This window comes from Egretta garzetta, unplaced genomic scaffold (genome assembly GCF_000687185.1).
Source record: "Egretta garzetta isolate BGI_Z169 unplaced genomic scaffold, ASM68718v1 scaffold292, whole genome shotgun sequence".
Classification (NCBI taxonomy): Eukaryota; Metazoa; Chordata; class Aves; order Pelecaniformes; family Ardeidae; genus Egretta; species Egretta garzetta.
Genome location: NW_009258789.1, coordinates 1,144,303 through 1,162,973, shown reverse-complemented (window position 1 = coordinate 1,162,973; position 18,671 = coordinate 1,144,303). Strand labels below are relative to the sequence as shown.

Sequence of the window (18,671 nt, the reverse complement as noted above, 5' to 3'; positions counted from 1 at the left end):
ACCATTCCTGGAGTGCTCTGGGTGGGCACTGATGCCCAGGATCTTGCTAGTGAGTGACTGTATTACTGGGTTTTAATGAATGTGGTCTGCTGTTTGGATCATTCAGTACATAAGTAGGATGACAGAGAGAAGCAGAATTTAGATTTACAGCAGGATTTTCCTTCTGGTGAACAAAGAAAATCTGAAAGTCTTTTGTGCTGTTAAAAACTGTACTAGAAAGACCAATCAACCAAGGAAATGTGTGGTGGAGATAATTGTGTCATTCACACATAGATGGTCTGCAGTGGATACTCTCAATTTCTCATTTACTGGATCTAGATTTTAGGTGTAAAGTATTGATTATTTAGTAAGATTAGTAAGATTTATAATTACTGAGTTTGTGGGTTTACTCTTAAGTAAGGATTGCATATTGAAGCCCCAGGTGCTTTCACTCTCTGCAGTTTTACTGACTTCATTGGTTTTATGTAAGTTAGCTAAAAGAACTTTTTTTTTCTTTTGGTAATATCAGGCGAAAGTTGTCAGTAATAATAGTTTTTATTATAACAAAGGTCTTAACATATCTTTTCAGATTTTTGTGCTGTAGTTTTTCTGCTATTGTGCATTAAGAGATTGATACACTTTCTGTCATGAAACTAGTGGCCTGAAAAAGGCTCTTCATGTATTGTACAAGGAGGGAAACAAAAGCAGATTCTGTTCTGCGGAAGTAGTTCCAGAATTAAGCTGTCTTTCACAACTTTTGTTGCCTGAAATTTGGATTGGGTTTATCCTGTGTTACTTTTTTTTTTTTTTTTTTTGTGTAGCAAAAAGGCATACATCCAAACATGTGTGTTGTGTGTCCCCCCTTTTAAAATATGGTTAAATAAAGAAAAAATGATACCCTTTAATTTTTGAATCATTCACGGGCTTTTTTTTTTTTTTTTGTGCTTTTTATAGTTTTCTATCATTTCTGTTACTCACTAGTGTTATATAGGTAGTTGCCAATAACCTTGTTGGCAAGATTAACCATGAAGAAGAAATTAGAGGAGCTCTACAAACAATGCCTAATTTCTGGAAACAAGCTTCTCTTCTCAGAGTTGTCACCATCATTGTTCTGCCAATGGTTATGTCAATATAAATAAGTATTTAGAAGTCTTAAAGACAAGAATTGTAGGACTGTTGGTTTCCATGGTCAGATCCTGGAACTACAGGGGACAGAGTTCAGTGCAGAACCAAGATTTATGAGCTCAGGTGAGGCACATCATATTGCTTATGGAACAAAACCTGTATTTCTCAAAGCTTTGGTAGTTGGATACATTTTCTTCTGGACTGAAAATAGCAACGCAAGGCAGATCATCTGAGCCACTCCAAACCTGTCCAGTGTAGCTGGGCAGCAGCCTCGTGAATGAACCTGACACATGTCCCAGCCTGCTTCTCAGCTCTATGGCATTGTTTGCTTCTGCCAGGCTCTTGAAATTGGCTTCTGAAGATGGATGGACGAAGTACACAGACTGCTGCTTTAGTGGTTTTTCATGACTCGCTAGGGATTCCTTTTGGGAATCACTGATCTATGCTGATTATTCAAGTAGCACTGCGCTGCAGTGACAAAATACCTAAACTGGTAAATCATCAGTCTTGGGGATCCCTGTGCCAGGCTCCATCATGTGGTATGGACTTACTCAAAATCTGGTTTTTAGAGGAAAGGATCACTTGCGTTACCTACAAGTGTGTTTGAAAGTACAGTTGAGAGCATGATTCTGCCAGAAATGTACCCATTATGTGAGTGGTTTTCAAAGTAAACCTAAGCATGCATATGTTTGCTCGTCAGCTGAAGGGTGTTGACATCCCTTCCTACGCTGGGTCAGTGATGGAGCCCCTGTTTATGAATCTGGTGTAATGATCTTGGTGCAGCTGTCTACTCTCCTCTGCTTGCTGGCACTATTATTGTGAAGCAGCAGGACACTGGAATAAGAATCCTGTCCCATTATTATTTGTATTACAGTAGTGACTGGAAGTCCAATTGTGCTGAACACTGTGTAAATACATGTTAAGTGACTGTTCCTCTCCCAACAACATACAACAAATGTGAAGGGATCAGGATATGAACATACATTTTGCTATAGATGCAATCTTAGGTGTTAAATCATTGTGGGGTTAGCCCAGCTGACCATTTGCTGTCCTTCTACATGATTTTTTTACAAGATTCTGTTAAAACTCTCCATTTCTCTTTAAGATAGTTATAACTCCCTATCTGCACAATAAACATATGCAGCCAGATTAGGGAGCATTATTGCAAGATCTAAGGGGAAGATAAGAGAATGTTAGCTGTAGGGAATAGTTCTTGATATTAGAAAACAGACACAATGGCATTAGAGATTCTATGAGAAAGGCTGACAGTAAGTCTGCACAAGCATAGGACAATGAAAAATAACAGCAATGTTCTTAATTAAAATTATATTTAGAACTTTTTTTGTAACTTGTGCATATTGAGTGGAGGGGGTTCTTAGCTTGACATTGCAACCTTTTGAATTTTTGTATCAGTGCTGACATTCCAGAATGCTTCAGCATTGGACGCATTTGCTGGAGGTGTGGAAGGTGGCCATGTGGGTCCTAAGATTTCAGAATTTCTATAGGTTTGCCCTGTTTTGCACAACTTTTTTGCATTTAAAATAATGTAAAGCAGGTGTTAAAGTTTAGATATGCCTTACACGTGGATAGTAAAATATTAGGATATTGTGTGCTTTATTACTTTACCACCTAGATTTGATATCAAGAAGTAGCATCCTTTTTCTTCACAGTTAATTGAACAATAGCTTGCATATCAGAGTTAGTTTAGTTTGTATAGGCATGGTTGTTACCAGGTTAACACAAGGCGAAAGGAATCATTGGCCTGTTTTAGCTCGGGCTTTATATTTTACCAGTATAAAAGTATAGAACAGCCTTTCAGCTGCTAGATGACTTCCTAGATGTGGAAACCTGCTCCTTTTTTTAGTAGAGGTGCTGGGAGGCAGCTTCATAGACAGAATTGTTTCAAAAGACTTGTGGACCTGCTTGTTGGAACGGGTAAGTGGAGAAACGTAGTCCAGCTATGCTGCAAGACAGACAAGCTGTTGTCTAAAATATCGATTGGATTCTTTATCGCCTTTCCTAGAAAATTATTGCAAATGCACTTGCTGATCTCTTTTCAGAGGATGCCTAGGGAAAAGTTGGGAATAAGTTGTAAGACAAAAAGCAACATTATCCCGCTTCATACTATTTTATCACTGAGTGCTATTCCATAGAGGACCTGTGTTTGCTTTCTAGGGAAGTTACTTTGTAAAGTTCTTCAAAGTACAGTGTAATGATTAAGACAAAAAATAAAAGCATTATTTCTTAGCAAGTAATTGGTCCTTACTTGATTCAAATTCAAATCTAAGTTAAATTAATCCTGAAGCTAGTTGAAAAGTCTGTAGGAAAACCTAAATTTTTATATTTACAGAAACTGATAAAAGCCTTCTGTGTATTCAATTTTTTTAACTACTTCTGGTTTTATATTGCTGAACTTTTTAATGATCCTTTGTCTCTTTCTCTAGTGGTATGTCTGCAACACAGAACAGTTGTCTGAATCCCTTCAGCCTATTTTTGTCCAGAGTTACCTTGACCAAGGAACACAGATCTTCTTAAACAACAGCATTGAGAAATCAGGCTGGCTTTTTATCCAGCTCTATCACTCTTTTGTGTCCTCAATTTTTAGCCTCTTTATGTCTAGAACATCTATCAATGGGTAAGTGAAAAGTCAAACTTAAGTCAACAGTTTAGATTTAGAGTTTTGAAGTGTTCATCCTTGCCCCTCGATCTGTCAGCTTTTCCTTAAATTTGTAGTTTTCCCTTTGCCACTCTAACAGATCTGAAATGCCCTACTGTGCTCTTCACACCTAACCCTCTTAACTGAAGAACACCATTTCCAGTATGGGGGTACAATAGCAGGAGGCAATAGCAATTAATAAGAGATAGTCAGAGGACTCTAATTGTATTTTATAACCACTACTTATATTAATTTCCTTCTGAATAAAAGTGTTCTCTTTGTGTTAGACAATGTATCCCTCTTCCCTCTGCTGTCTTTCCCCCACCCCCTTGCCCTTTACCGGCTGCTGTATCTATATCAGTTACTGTTGTGATTGTCCTTGTTGTAGGTGGCTGTATCCAGTCAGTTCTGTATTGCATCTAAAACTCCTTCTAGTAGAGGGTGTGTGCATACCCACTGCAAACCTAAGCAGATTTCTAAGCAGTGTAGAAGTTGGCCAAGTGTTGTGTCTGGTAACATGAATGTGGAACATAATTCTGTCCTTTCTCTTATTCTGTAAAACTTAATTTCACCTCAGTTTGTGTGTAAACTGTACTTGAACAGGGAACTGCTGATGTAGCGTGTTTGGCTGATGAAACATCAGGAAGGCAGGAAAAGAGTAGTTTATAAAACAATATTCTCTTAGTATTATTGCATCAGTCTCTTCTTTGGCTGCAGGGGAATTTAGCTGTTTGTGAGTGCTTTAGTGTTTTCTCCAAAAAAGTCACACCATTCAGACGTATGTTTAACAGCTTATCGGTTTTAACCTTATGAAGAATGCATTGTGTTATATTTACCTCATTTGTCCACCAACTCCACCTCTGCACCTGCTATATACTTCTGTGCAGTCTCATATGAGAACAGTAGCTGTCTACTAAGGCTAGAAAAATAATCTTTTTCCTTATTTTCTAGCCAGATGACTTTACGAGCTTCCCTGTGGTGTTCTTAGTTACTTGTAGCTTTATATAAAGGTTCCTTTGGTCTCCTCTTCTTCCTTTCTCTTGCATTTTTTTTCAAAGGCTCTCCACTGCTTTGAATAACACCTCATAGTGCTGTTAGGAATAATAGCTATGAGCCAATTATACAGTGTGGACTGACACGAGTGTGCTGCAAGAGGGCTCTACTTAAATTGGCTGTAATCTGTTTATTTTTATACATTTAATATCCTGCTTTAGTTTCTGCCGTATGATTTTGCATACTCCATCCTGTTTGGTTGATTGTTGTTTTTTAGTACAGTCAGCCTTTCTTAGGCCACCTCTTTTTCACATTTTTTTATTCTTTGATTCTTTTTATCTTTGTTTACCTTTTTTCCTTTTGAACATAAAATATTTTGGTTCATTGTCTTTTTAAGTTTAACCTGCTATCCAACATTAGTTTAAAGAATAGCATTTATCTACCTTCAGTCTATTACTGACCAGTTCTTTTTCCTCTGCTTGTTCTCCTAACTCTTTCATCTTCTGAGTTCTGCTATGACAGCTGAAATCTGTCACTATGTAGTCTTCAAACAGTTACAGGCGGGTATGTCGTTGACTTGATCCATAAGGAATCCAACTGTCACCTCTACCCAATTCCTTAATGAGTTGCCTATTTTCTATTCCACAGTTCCTCATGTTGAATGCTGGATCTGCAGATAGCAGTATAAGCTGTTGTAACATACAATTACAAAAATCTCTTTTGCCACTCCAGCAGTGTTACCCCCATCCTTTCTTTAAATCTGTTCCCTGGCTTCTCTCCTAGTTCCATATCCTATTCCTCATTCATTGTGCATACTTCTGTGTCTGCAGCCATTTTTATTTCCTCTGCTATTTAATCTTTTTTTTTTTTTTAAGGTAGGTGGCAGAGATTCAAATCTGCAAACGTGACAAATAAGGTTCAGCCTTTATCTTTGCCTGTCTCTCTCCCCCCTCGCTTTTTTAATGCGTTCATTTTCTTGAGCTGCACCCCATGAGCTCTTCCTTACCTAATCAAATCCCTCCTGAAGTCTTAACCATTGTAACTGCATGTGGCTATGTGTTTGATCTCTGACAAGTGCAAGGCAAGTCGAACTGGATTTAAAATTTATCTGAGCGGTGACCTTGTCTGCTATTACGTGTGCCTGCTGCCAAAGCATGTTCTAAATGACTTCATTGTCTTTCCTGTTAAAGTTTGTATAAAATTGGTCATTTCATTTACATTTCAGGCTGCTGGGAAGGGGCTCAATGTTTGTGTTTTCCCCAGAACAATTTCAAAGACTGCTTAAAATAAATCCAGAATGGAAATCCCACAGACTTCTCGATTTAGGGGCTGGGGATGGAGAAGTCACTAAAGTCATGAGTCCTCACTTTGAAGAAATCTATGCCACTGAATTGTCTGAAACTATGATATGGCAGCTTCAGAAGAAGAAATACAGGTATTGTACTGAATGCTTCCCACAACCTTTATATAAGACAGCAAAGTATTCTATTTGTAATATTTAATGAATGTTCAATATTTTCAGTCAATTCCACTATTGTTTGATTGTTATGGAAAAGGTTGACCTGTACAAAAGCAGGAAAACAAATACATCTTACGTTCCCTGTTACCAGTGCTTTTGTTATGTGAATGTGTTCCCTGTTATCAGTTAATGAAAAATAGACAACAACCATTTTGCATAGCCTGCATAAGTTGCTTTAGTCAGGGGAGTCAGGAAGATGAAATTCAGATGAACAGTGTAAGTGAACAGTCCAAAATTGCAAGAGGAAGACACAGGTACTGCAGAGAAAGCAAACTGAATCCTGGTAATAGGGATACCTCAATAATCTTCATCTATCTAATACCACAGTATAGATGACTGTGTAAAGATTGTTTTATTCTTACTATGCTTAGCTCCTGCTGTTAAGATTGAATAATATTTAGTAACAAAAAACCTCAGCACTTTCAGAACTTTGTCCATGTACTTGTCACAACTCCTGGAAGTTCTTGCAGACAGCAAATCCAGTCTTGTTGAGTAATGGTCAGTATTTCAGGCACTATATCCCTAGACTTAGCCCAGAGACTGAAGGAACTGTGGATTTCTTTTCTTCACCTGTCTTTGAATGGAAACGTAACAACCACTTTGCAGTCTGGGTTTGCACACTTGTAAATCAGAGTGGATGAAATACAGCAAGCCATTAATCATATTTCAGCTTTGTTGTTCCTTGAGAAGTATCTTCAGTTTCATTCTGTGACAACATATTTTTTTTTAATACCTGGGGTTTTGGTTTTGTCTCCTTTTATTTCCTGATGATTATAAGGCAGTGTAAAGGTTCGTATGGCTGGATATATAGCCATGCCCATTGTTGATTTAGTTTTCTTTTCCAAAAGACCAGAAGGATTATGTCTGTCTCTTCTCAGTGCCTAGGTGGCTGACCTAGGCCTATTAACACACCCATAGGGAATTTTTGTTGTCAGTGGTTCTCTCTGAGCTCAGCTTGTGTTTGTTTAACAGAATGTATCTCTTTCTCTTTCTTTTTTTTTGGCAAAACACAGGATTTCAGTATGATGTTATCAGCTGTTTGAATTTGCTGGATCGCTGTGATCAACCACTGACTGTATTAAAAGATATTAGAAGTGTACTGGAGCCAACTAGAGGCAGAGTCATTCTAGCATTAGTTCTGCCTTTTCACCCATATGTGGAAAATGGTAAGTACACAGATTAACAGCTATTTAGGCAGGTAAAGAAAACGTTTGTAGGTTATAGTATCCCAAATTAAATGTTTGATAAATAATTGGCATGTTTGATTTTTACAAATAACTTGTACAGTGCATGCTCAGAAATATGAAATCATAGGTAAATAGGTCACATGATGTAAGCTGTTTTCTTAATTCCCCAACATACGCTGTTGGCACCAACAAAAAGCTCAAATATTGAAGTCACATATCCTGTTCTGCAGGTTGCCACATTTGAGCTGTGTTGGAGCAACATGGGAAAACTGATCTCTGATTAGGGCCCTCTGCTGCTGTCATATAGGTAACCCCAGTTGTCTCTAGCGACCATTGAGCAAAACCATCAGAACTGTCTGCAATGCTGAACAGAGCAGTTCAGGTTAAACTGTTTCAAGTGTTCCAGACAAACCCCACCTAAAAATTCATAGGGAGGTAACGTTCACTTTCCAACATGAGCTCTTAAAGTAAAATACAGACCCCTACTAATACAAAGTATCAGTGACTATTTATATTGTATTAGTAACTGGAATAAAAAAAGTAAATTTCAGTGCCAAAACTCCATTATTTCCCCTAGTTGCATTTTAAAGAAATACATGAGAGATTTTCAAATGAACCTGTCCTTATGACTAACCTTCAAAAGAGACTAGAAACTTTTTTTACCTGCCTACGGTTGTGGATTCGGGTTGAGGCACCCATAAAAGTGGTTTGAATTCCAGAAGGCTGGTGTTCATCAGTCATCGTTTGGACACTGGCTCTCCTTGAGTATTAAGATTTGTCTGTGGAAAGGGATGTATGCCCAGAAAATACAGAACTAATAACCTTAACATTCTGGCAATCACAAATGCATCATGCTGAATCTATTTTCCCCTTTTTATATTCTAGTGGTGTTTTTGCTGGAGGAGGAGGGGGGGGAAAAGAAGTTTTAAGTATTAAAAAAAAAAAAAAAGCCATCAGATGGAGAATAATTTGAGCATATAATTTTGTAACTATTTTGAAAAGTAGTGTGTCTTAAATGAGATGGGGGGTTGACTTAAGTGTCTGTACAGTATTTCAAGCATATTTGGTTACAACTTACTGTTCCTATAATGTGGAACAATATGGCTTCCTCTTCTAAAGATTCTATAAAATTCCAAATAACAGCAGTGTCTTTCTAGTCTTTCATTGGCATGTTAGAAGCAGAAATTGAGACATGGTTTGAGTGGCTTTTTTGTTTGCATGCCTTCAAAACCATGTGCCATTGTGTTTTGCAACCGCTATTGCACCCAGCATCTACTTTTCTTCGTGTTGTTGGGTAACCACATGACAGACCGCATGTAACTTCCTGGTTCAACAGGAGGTAGATAAATTTAAGAAACTACTCTAAGTCTGTGTATGTCCTTCATCATTAATCTCCCACAGTATACTGGGAGGAGAATAGAGTGTTAAATTTATAAATCCCAAGGGACTGGAAATCTGTTCCTGTGATTGTTGAACTCAGTCATTCCTCTTGTTGAAAGTCAAAATCTGTTGTAAGATGTCTTGTAAACTAAAGCCATACTTTTGTTTGTGGTGGTGACTTGTAGCAATTAGTCACTTTGCTTAAGGCAGTTTTGTTTCCTTAATATGTTCTGAAACTTAAAAACATACCCAGTTTGTCTGTTGACTACTATCACGGATGTGGGCCTATATGAACTTCTTCAGACAATGTGAGTTAGCACACACAAAACTTACTGTCATTCCGCTGAGGTTTCCCCACTTCACATCTATTTAACTGTCGTCTAGAGAAATAGACAATGAACTGCCAGACTGTCTTCATGATGTACGAATTATTTTTAGAATGTCAGTATTTTCATTCAGCTGTTCTACAGGATGATGCATTTTAAAAAGTGTTAGATATGTACATATGCTTTATATTTAACAAAAAAAATACACTTGGAACATTCAAAGAGGAGAACATTTCATGGCTCAAGTAACTTCTTGTAGCAGCTAATTAAAAACAGTTTGGACCCACCCAGAGAAACTTTTGAATTTTAGATGGGGGAACAAATGGGGAAGAGATCAGGCAGGTACAGTGTTTGATCAGTGTACAGATTATTTTCTAGAAATGGAGAAATTATTTTAATCAAAATGAGATATTTGGGGTTGTTACATGTAGTGTAATGGGAGGGTAATTGTGGAAACTGTCTACGTGTATAACATAAAACTTGCATTAAGAGAACAAAGCAAGGTGGAGGAGGAGGTGAAATATATTTCTGTGCTTACTGTTTCTGGAACTACAGTGACACCTAGAGTCCAAAGTAGCTTAATCGTAAATTCTTTCTGTGACTTTTTGGAGTTTTATTTTCAACATACAGAACAACAAGTAATGCACTTATTGCACATCTAAATTTTCTGGATGAATCATAAGGTATTAGACGAGTCACATAAGAACATGTATTACTGTACTGATATTTTTAATGGGTATTCCCATAGGGTCAGGTAAAAATCCTTTATATTTCCTAATGTAGACATCATATTTACATGAAGGCATTGTTAGATAATATATTACTCGACTGGTTTCAGTTTCGCTAAAATAAAAATGTCAGAGACACCGTACTTCAGAAGTAGCAAACAGTAGCAGCCTGGGATTGTGAAATTTTCTTGTTGAACAAATTAATGTCCTTGTGATTGATTGACAGGGATAAAACAAAGGTGTGTTTTCCATCTTCCTGAAATACTTGGTATTATATTGGGCTGGAAACACAGTACTGTGCTAGATGGACCCTTGCTTTGTCTCTGTTGTCAGTTCTCATCTTGCTGAAGTGAGCAATGCAGTTTCATTTGTTAAACAAAGCCTTGCTTTATTTAAATGATGATAAAAGATGCAGGTGTTCTTTAGTAGGGAGAATGCCTGATACTAACAGATCTCTTGTAAAAGTGCTGATTTTGGAGATTGGCTAGGTAGTAACTGCTAAAAAAAAGTATACTACCTAGTCAAGGTGGTATACTTCTGTGTTCAGGCTTGTATCCATGTTGAAAAGGCATGTAAAGGCAAAACTTGCTGCTCAAGGTAATCCTGACTTTGGATGGTAGGACTGGAAGATGGGGGTTGTCTGTCTAGCAAGTGAATTTTAAGGTTGCAGGAGCAACCTTCACACTATGACCACTACTTTTCTTTCCTAAACAGGCTAGGAAGAAGCTCCAATCCCAGCTGAGCTTTACCCTAGTAGTACATGCATTTATATAGTCTGTTTTTTTCCGCTTACCTGTTTACAGAATATGTAGGTTTTGGCTCTCTTTAAGCTGATGTTAAGACTCAGTAACTGTTGTTCTGTGTATTTATTACATCAATAGCTATCACATTAACATACTAAAACCAGAATTTCACCTACGAAACGAGTTTATTTTCTGTTGCTGTCAATTATCATACATCTTTCACAAATGCTCAATTAATGTAAAAGGAATACATGTAAATTTATGTAAAAAGAAAAAAAGACATAGAACTAAATCTAAACTGAAAAAGGAAACTTTTATTAAGCATTAACAGTTATCTTATGAAAGATATAGTCTTTTCCCACAATTCTTACTCTTGCAGAATGGAAAATGGCAGTAATATATAACATAGATGTAATGTACAGTGCACTTGGGTTTGGTGATCTGTTTAGAAAATACTCTTGAAGAACGCTGCATGCAAGGTTTTCTCCTCTCTTTTTAAAGCAAAAGAAGTCTGTGAAGAAGCTTAACTTCTTCATCTGCCCCTTTGCTTTCATGAGAAATATTGCATAAATCTGAACTGCCAAACACGCTCATCTGTTCTGATAAACAGTATCATCTTCCACATCATCCTAGGGGAAAAATACAGAAGTATTTTGTTACTGGTGTGTACTTTTTTTTTATAAAGGCAGAATTCCTTTTTGAGGCAAACTCCATCCCTTTACTGTTTCAGTAAACTCTTTTCCCCCCATTTATCCCATTGCTTTTGTCCTTGTGTCATGTACAGGATTCAAAACATATTTCTTTTCCTCTTGACTTTCCCTAATCTCCAGGGAGCACAAAGGCAGTAAGACATACCCCTTATTTTCACTGTGTTCATATCTGACGCTAAACCAAGGACCAGGTCGTGTCAGCAGGGACTTGAAGTCTTTAAAGGGGTAATTACAGAGGAAGACAATTGGGGCTGTATGGAAATAAATGAAGTAAAAATGTATAGAGAAGTGTTTGACACTGTTCTGTGTTTCTTTTGATTTCTCTTTGCATCTCTGAAGTGGTGTGGTCCATGCTCAGAATAGAAACAATTTATGCTGTTTCTCAAGAGAAGCAACATTTTTGAAGCAGGATTTTGAAGCCATTTTCTGTGCTTGCAAACACACGTGAATTCTGAAGTGTTTCGGGTTTTTGGTTGTTTGGGGGTTTTTTTTGGTAACTTACATGGCATATGCAAAATTATTGTCATATGGTCATATAAGAAAAATTGGCATAAATTTAGAATGATTAAATAAGTTGTGTGGCTTTACCCAGTGATGTTGAATACTTAGGTTCTGTAAGTTGAAGGAGGGGGAAATATCTGTAAGAATGTTTCTGTCACCTAGCCACCCTGGGCTAAGGGAGAAAGAGGAACTACAATAGAAATATTTTTCAAAAATGAACTCTTAATAGCTTTATGCATTTTACCAAACAGTCCAGAACCACTTGTTGAGACCTCCTCTTGGTAAAATGCAAATGTATGGAAGCTTCATTTTTAAATGTACACACATATGTTGTACAAGCTATATAGATATACACATATATATATGTAAATGTATATGTATGGTCATTTAGAATGCTTTATAATGTCTTTGACTGTTGTGCAGAATACTTTTTTTAGTCCTTTATCAACTTTAAAAAAAGAAAAGTCTTATTTTCAGAGGAATACCCTTGAAAATGGTCAGTTCCTCTTCTTCCCCATAAATTTCAGTATTGGTAGATAGATACTTACAGGCTGTCGGCAATGTTCAGTGTACCTCTGCTTTTGAAGTTCTTGGGCAATTGCTTGAAAAATTTTTCGTCCGCTACTGATTTTCTGAAAATTATTTAAAATATTTTAGGTCAGTACGACATTTGAAAGTGAGGGAAACATCTTTCTCTACTGTGTATAATTCTGTTTTTTTCCCTGTGTATGTCTTTGGGAATGTTACTACTTTAAGAACATATGGTCTGGCAAGCAGAAATTAAATTACTGTAATATTACAATTCTTAACATATAATCCTTCTTTAATGGATATTTAAATGTATGGCTTCTGATTTTTATTCAAGGATATGTAGTGATAGAGGTTCTTACTAGACTTGTTTTAAATATATTAGGGCTTACCTGAATGCACCATTTAAACAAACAAAAAATTAATAGCAAAACCTGTTATTTGCAGAAGTTCAAACAAAATCTATTTAAAACCTAAAGGAAGCTGTGTATTAGAGATGGCCTTTACAAAGATTGACTATCCTGTATCCAATTAGTTAAAAATAAACTATTTAGTTAAAATTAGTCAAATGTAAAATCATTAGCTAGTTTTGTACAAATCTGAAGTGAAGCCTTAACAGCTCTGAATGTCTCTTTAACTGAATCATCAATTAATCACAAAATTGATGCCAAATACAATTTAAAAAGGAAAAAAAGCTCTGAATCACAGACAAAGCAAACAAAGGGATAACATACACAGTGCTCTGTTCTTTGGTCTTCATTCCCACTTTTCTTTAGCAGCTTTGGTTTTAACTGGAGGGAGGGATAATAAAATAAAAACTGATTAAAACATAAGATGAGAAGCCAACTGCTAAGGTAGCAGAATAGTAAAAGCATTGCCCTTTTACTACATGAAACAGTTTGTAGATAAAAGCCTTTCATTAGGTCAGCTTATACCGTTGGAAAAATTATAGAAGTTTTCTAGCCTGTAAAGCCTTTTTCAGCTTCTGGTAGTAGATGTTGCAAATATTTTTGCTTTGACTACAGTGGGACCTGTCTGAAGTACTACCAAATTCTCAAAAAATAAACCAATGGCATGACAGATTTTTTTTTTTTTTTTTTTTTTTTCCCCTGAAGAAGGCTTGATTAATTTTTTTCCACTACACTACTTCATGTAGTTTAAAGAAAAACAAAAATGAAAAAAGCTGTCTTGTCTTTATGCTTAGACAGTGATCACTACAGCAAGGAACCATTTTATTATATCATACCACTTAGAACTGTGAAGTCCTCATTCTCACGTCATAGTCTCATTGTTATGTAAAGATTCCAGTTACAGCTTTGGGTGTGTTTGTTTCTCACTAAATGCAAATTTTGTTTTAGATTTAAAAAAAAAAATAAAATCCTGTATTTAAGTAATTTCTAACCAGGTGCATTCTAATGTATTTGTTTCCTATAAGTGTAAAACGACCTCCAAGTCTCCAATATGTTTAAATTTTACCAAGGTCTCTTTTCTGTGTATGTATCAATAGGATTTCGTTCCACAAGTCAGTCTGCAGTAACTTTACTACAGCTCACAAATACTTTGATGTTAAATTTAAATTATTTTACTTTTACTAGGAACTAATCCAGAGAGTTGATGACTTTAGGATGGTAATTTCTAGTTTTGCTTTTTGAATATGCCTTGATAGGTAATCTCCTACTTGCTGATTAATACTCTCAGGATAATTTTAACTTTAGAATGCCTTTTCTTTTAGACACTTTACTGAAAAAAGAAAATGTGGTTGCTATTGAGAGTGCAGGTATGTGCGACACAAGAGTTTGCAGATACGTGCATATGAACTTCAACCAACCACCTCTTTAAAACTTAATCATAAAAGTTATGGAATCTAGGAATGTTGTTTTATTCTCCTTATGGAGATGTTAAAACCGCTTAGATTTACAAAATGAACAAAATCAGAAAAATCACTTTGAGCCTACCTTGTAGACCACAAAGAATGTGAATACAGTACTGCAGTATAGAAACAGTAAGGATGAGGCGACGATCATGAAGATGAAGACGAGCTTTCCATTGCTGTGCTGCTTCTCTGCTGCTTTATTAAAAGTGAGTGTTAGAATAAAGGACAGTTCTTCTGATTCACATAATTTTCTTAAAATTCAGCATTTCAGCCCCCTTCCTCTGAGAAAGACACCCATCAATATTTTCTGGTATTTTCAGTCTAAATTTCTTAGTGAGATCACTTCTGTTTTGTTTGCCTGAAGGTTTGCAACAGCAATGCAGACTTGTTATTTTTTTTATGATGAACCCTTCCTTTAGGGGTAGAGAGAGAACAGAATCCAGTTTTCTGTTCTCATAAAGGAATATCTGAATAAAACTTACAGGCTTTTATTCAGAAATGCAATTAGGGGAAGGAAGTAGTAGGAAAAGTTGTGATCCAGCTAGGGTGTGGTGTTTTTTGTTTTTTATTTTTCTATTTTGAAATGTAGTTAATGAAGTCTCATCACTTTCTTAACTAGAAGGCAAATAATGCAAAGGTTCAGAACTAAAACTTTCTCAAACTGGCACAGTGAATCCCCAGTTCTGAGACCCTGTGTGCTGTTGCATGTATTTCCACTAAATGTCGGTTTCTCTACTTCTCATTTTTCTGTTGATACTTCCTTTCTGACAGCCATTAAAGTCTTCATATAAGAGGATGTAGATAACAGGAGTACAAAACTTCTTTCTTTTGTAGAATTCTACCGTAATTTGCCTCATACAACAGAACAGTCTAATTAGCAAACAAGGTTGATGCTTATTTGTAAATAAGCATCCCCCCATGGTTTTACTATTAATATTCTAATGTAGTGATACTATTCCTAACAGTTTTGTTGGTATTTCCATCTTAAATGCCATTCTTGAAAGTGTAAATAAAGAGAGTACTTAGGAAAGTTAGTTTATTTCTTTTAAGATGGTTCATTAGGAAGGAATGATCAACTGACCTGTTTTCGTTAGTACTGTTCCATCTCCTGTTTGTTTAGAATGAGGTGAACCTGAATTTGAAAATGCTATTCCGCAGATATAAACAGCATTGTCATCTACAGTCAGATCATTGATCTGAAGTGTAGTATTTTGTAGTGATAAATGTACTTTGTACTTCTTCTGATCCATGCATCCAGGAGTACACAAATCCTCATGTTCATTAGTTAAAAAGCGAAACCATAGAACTTGAGGTAGGGACAAGGAGCATCCAGAGGCAGAGAAAGCGCATGTTAGGAACACAGTATGCATGGAATAGTCAGCTTCCTGAAATCTGGGTTGTGTTACGGTGACTCGGCAGGTATCTGTAGTACCTGTTGAGAACGAACAATTGGTAATGTGAGGGACAGTTAAAGAGCAAGGCACAATCTAGAAAGAAAATAAGCTACTTCTGGTTCATTCAAGAAAAGGTGGGAGTACAGGAGTAAAGTCAACCATGTTTCAAACTTGAAATTTTTTAAGGTTGTTTACTGGAAACTTCTCTTTTTGATAATTCCTACGGTTTGCCCATGTGTTCATTTAACAGTTTTACCTACATGGTAATGTGCTTAGCTTTCTGTTTTTCTGAAAAAGTATAGAGAAGATTCATATATCTAAAATAATGTGGATGTCTCCTCTGGCCCTGGAGAAGACGAAAAGAATACTTTGTGTAGTTCCCTGCCTCGGATTTAGTCCTGAGTGTTTGGGGGATATGGGGGGTAATGGGTGTGGTGATGGGGGGTCATGTGGCATAAATGTAGATGCTCAGTGGAGTTCTGCAAGGGTTTCTCTCTCCTCCACTGTTCCTGATCTGAGTCAAGTGAGACAGCCTGATGGCAGGCAGTGGAAATGTTGTAAATGGAGACATTTATAATTTAGCAATTTCGTAACATTGATTAGAATTCATAATAGTTCCTAGACATTCTTCTGTTTCATCACAGATATTGTCTCTGGGTTTCTAAGGATAATAACACTGCTTGTTAGTTCTGACATTTAAAAATGTATGCAGAGAAAAGAGGAAGGTTAATCGGAGAAGAGAATTCTAATTAAGGAACTGAGATGTAAGGTTTAATATGACTGGTGTGAGAGGTTTTTTTAAGTCCTTGTTGAAATCCATAATTTAAATACTGTTTTAGTATGTTTAATTTTATTCAAATAAATTGCTTAGTTATTTAAACAATGGAACTGAGATTACTGCAGTGAAAAAGAAGGTAACAGCTTAACAGCATCCTTTTCTACTTCCTAGAAAATAACAAATTAGAAGAAAAATAAACTGAAGTCTCTTAATCTTCTGCTGATACACAGTCTATAAGCCTGTCCACGGTGGACAATCAGCATTGTCCTTTCATCATTTTTCTCACTGAGTGTTTTATGGACCAAATTGAAGCAGATTCAGTGTCTGTGACTTCTACAAGAATAAAATCAAACTACTTCTGTGTCAGATCAACATCAGAGCCATTCCATAGCAGTTACAGCATTCTGAAGACTGTAGTAACAAAAGTTGGCTGTGTACTTGCACCCTGTGTGGTGAAAGGCAGTAGCTTGTGCTTCTGCAGTTGATTCCCTTTTCTTTTCCACCTTACTCTAGAGCTCTGGGTGGCCTTGCAGAGCAGAACTCCATGGCTTCAGTTCATGTAGATATTGTCTGCTGAACTTTCCAAACCCTCCTCCCAAACAAGCACAGCTGCACTGAAACCATGCTGCTGCTGCTGGAGCATTCTTTGCAGGGAAGTGCAGTAGGGTTTGACCCAGAAATTGTAGATTACAGGAGCATTTCAGACTTTTGGAAGAAAAAGCATTTGCGAACAGTTGTTTAATTTGGAAGTTGTATGAAGATAGCAGAAATTAGCTTGATTCTCAGCAAAACTTTTTACTGCTCTTATTTCATAGCTATGTTGCAAACCATAACCACAACATTTTCAGTCTTACTTAACTGCTATTACATGGGAAAATACAAGAAGCTTAAAGAAAAAAAGTCTTACCAGCACCATACAGAATCCAGTCAAATGCCAGCACTAGCACGTTTTTTAATTTGTTGAAAGATGCCATTTCTTGTATCTCTCTGGAAATTATTCTGTTTGAAGGAAGGGGAACTTAGGAAATCTTTGGAGTTGCAGAACACTCTAAATCACAAGATTTAGAACTTCCTGTTTAGAAGGGTGTTTACTATTGCATTCAGCAAACTGGTTAAAGGTACAGACCTAACCATAAAACATTTGTTATTTGTGGAGGACATTACTTGGAAAATGAGTGTTACCTGTAATCCTTCAGATTATTTCATTGGATATAACAAATGACAACACATTTTCCAGCATGCTACAAGTGTTAGGCTTCTTAATTTTATATGATCCTAAGCACTCTTTACCGTATCAGCTAGCAGGTGACTACTGGAAGAACAAAGATTCTGTAGCCCTTCATTATAATGTGGTGGTCTATTGATGGAAGCTTCACAGCAAATTATAATTTTCGACTTGCTGGCTCTATTTACTGTAATTACCTGAAGCCATCTTTGGCCAGACAGTGGGCATAAAGAAAGAATATTATAATGCTGGACAAGATCTTCATTCGGCAGTCTGTCTGTCAATGTCTGCTGAACACCAGCCTCACTAGTGGAAGCTACTTTTCAGCCAGTCTTGGAACCGCTAGTTAAAAATGTAACAAAAGATAACCTTCAGAAGGAGCTGCTTCTGAATAAGCAAAAACTTGAACTGATCTTGCAACAGCTCTACAAATGGCTTGTCAACCTCCTGTTTGGAGTAGAATGGAATATAAACTGTGTAATAAACTTTCTGTAAGAAAATACGATGCACAATAAAGTTTTCTTTATAATTTAAACAAAACTGTTTTGTTTTCTCAGTAGGTGGCAAGTGGGAAAAGCCCTCAGAAGTTTTGGAAATCAAAGGGCACACTTGGGAAGAACAGGTGAATAGCCTGCCAGAAGTTTTCAGTAAAGCTGGTTTTGCCATAGAGGCTTTCACCAGACTGCCATACCTATGTGAAGGTGATATGTATAATGACTACTATGTACTAGATGATGCTGTCTTCGTCCTCAAGCCAGTGTAAGCATGTATGAAGTAAATCTCCAGAATCTAACCCAAGAAGCAGCCTCTGAAAGAGGAGTTTGATTTATGATTACTTAAAGAGAGGGAATTCGGGGATTGCCATGCTAAATAAGTACCATGTAAGAAATTTAAAGGCCAAAATACTAATGTATTTCTTTGTAGTGCGATTAGGAAAAAAAGGTTGTTTTTTTAAACAGACTCTTCAGTTGAGAATTTCTTTTTTACCGGCTCTTAAACCAACAACGCATTCTGCAATCCAGCAGG

General features: G+C 36.6%; 2 protein-coding genes across 3 annotated transcripts in view; one reads left to right on the top strand and one right to left on the bottom strand.

Annotated features, from left to right (window-relative positions):
• METTL9 (methyltransferase like 9) overlaps positions 1 to 18,665 on the top strand; it is a 19,250-nt gene extending 585 nt beyond the window's left edge. Inside the window, exons 2-6 of the mRNA XM_009649507.2 lie at positions 2,969 to 3,039; positions 3,549 to 3,739; positions 5,979 to 6,188; positions 7,245 to 7,438; positions 18,203 to 18,665. Coding sequence (XP_009647802.1) covers positions 2,969 to 3,039; positions 3,549 to 3,739; positions 5,979 to 6,188; positions 7,245 to 7,438; positions 18,203 to 18,408 — 872 coding nt within the window. The 3' untranslated portion in view covers positions 18,409 to 18,665. The remainder of the gene's footprint in view (positions 1 to 2,968; positions 3,040 to 3,548; positions 3,740 to 5,978; positions 6,189 to 7,244; positions 7,439 to 18,202) is intronic.
• Positions 10,826 to 17,447, bottom strand: IGSF6 (immunoglobulin superfamily member 6). Of its 2 annotated transcripts, none has more exons than XM_035889267.1 (6): positions 17,328 to 17,447; positions 15,330 to 15,680; positions 14,331 to 14,443; positions 13,110 to 13,166; positions 12,396 to 12,479; positions 10,826 to 11,265 (listed from the first exon to the last, which is right to left on the bottom strand). In XM_035889267.1, exons 1-6 carry the CDS (start codon positions 17,392 to 17,394, stop codon positions 11,227 to 11,229), a joined length of 711 nt encoding a protein of 236 aa, XP_035745160.1. In that variant the 5' UTR covers positions 17,395 to 17,447; the 3' UTR covers positions 10,826 to 11,226. The 2 variants fall into 2 exon arrangements, with proteins under 2 accessions (XP_035745160.1, XP_035745161.1); XM_035889268.1 differs by having other exon boundaries at positions 14,331 to 14,440.
• Positions 18,666 to 18,671: the final 6 nt, after the last annotated feature.

Excerpts from the sequence above, each read along its gene's own strand:
- IGSF6 (XM_035889267.1), bottom strand. The coding sequence starts at position 17,394 with ATGGCATCTTTCAACAAATTAAAAAACGTGCTAGTGCTGGCATTTGAC. Across the intron at positions 14,444-15,329 it reads AACAGTACTAACGAAAACAG|CAGCAGAGAAGCAGCACAGC; the intron begins GTCAGTTGATCA and ends CTTTTAATAAAG. Across the intron at positions 12,480-13,109 it reads ACCAAAGAACAGAGCACTGT|AAAATCAGTAGCGGACGAAA; the intron begins GTATGTTATCCC and ends AATAATTTTCAG.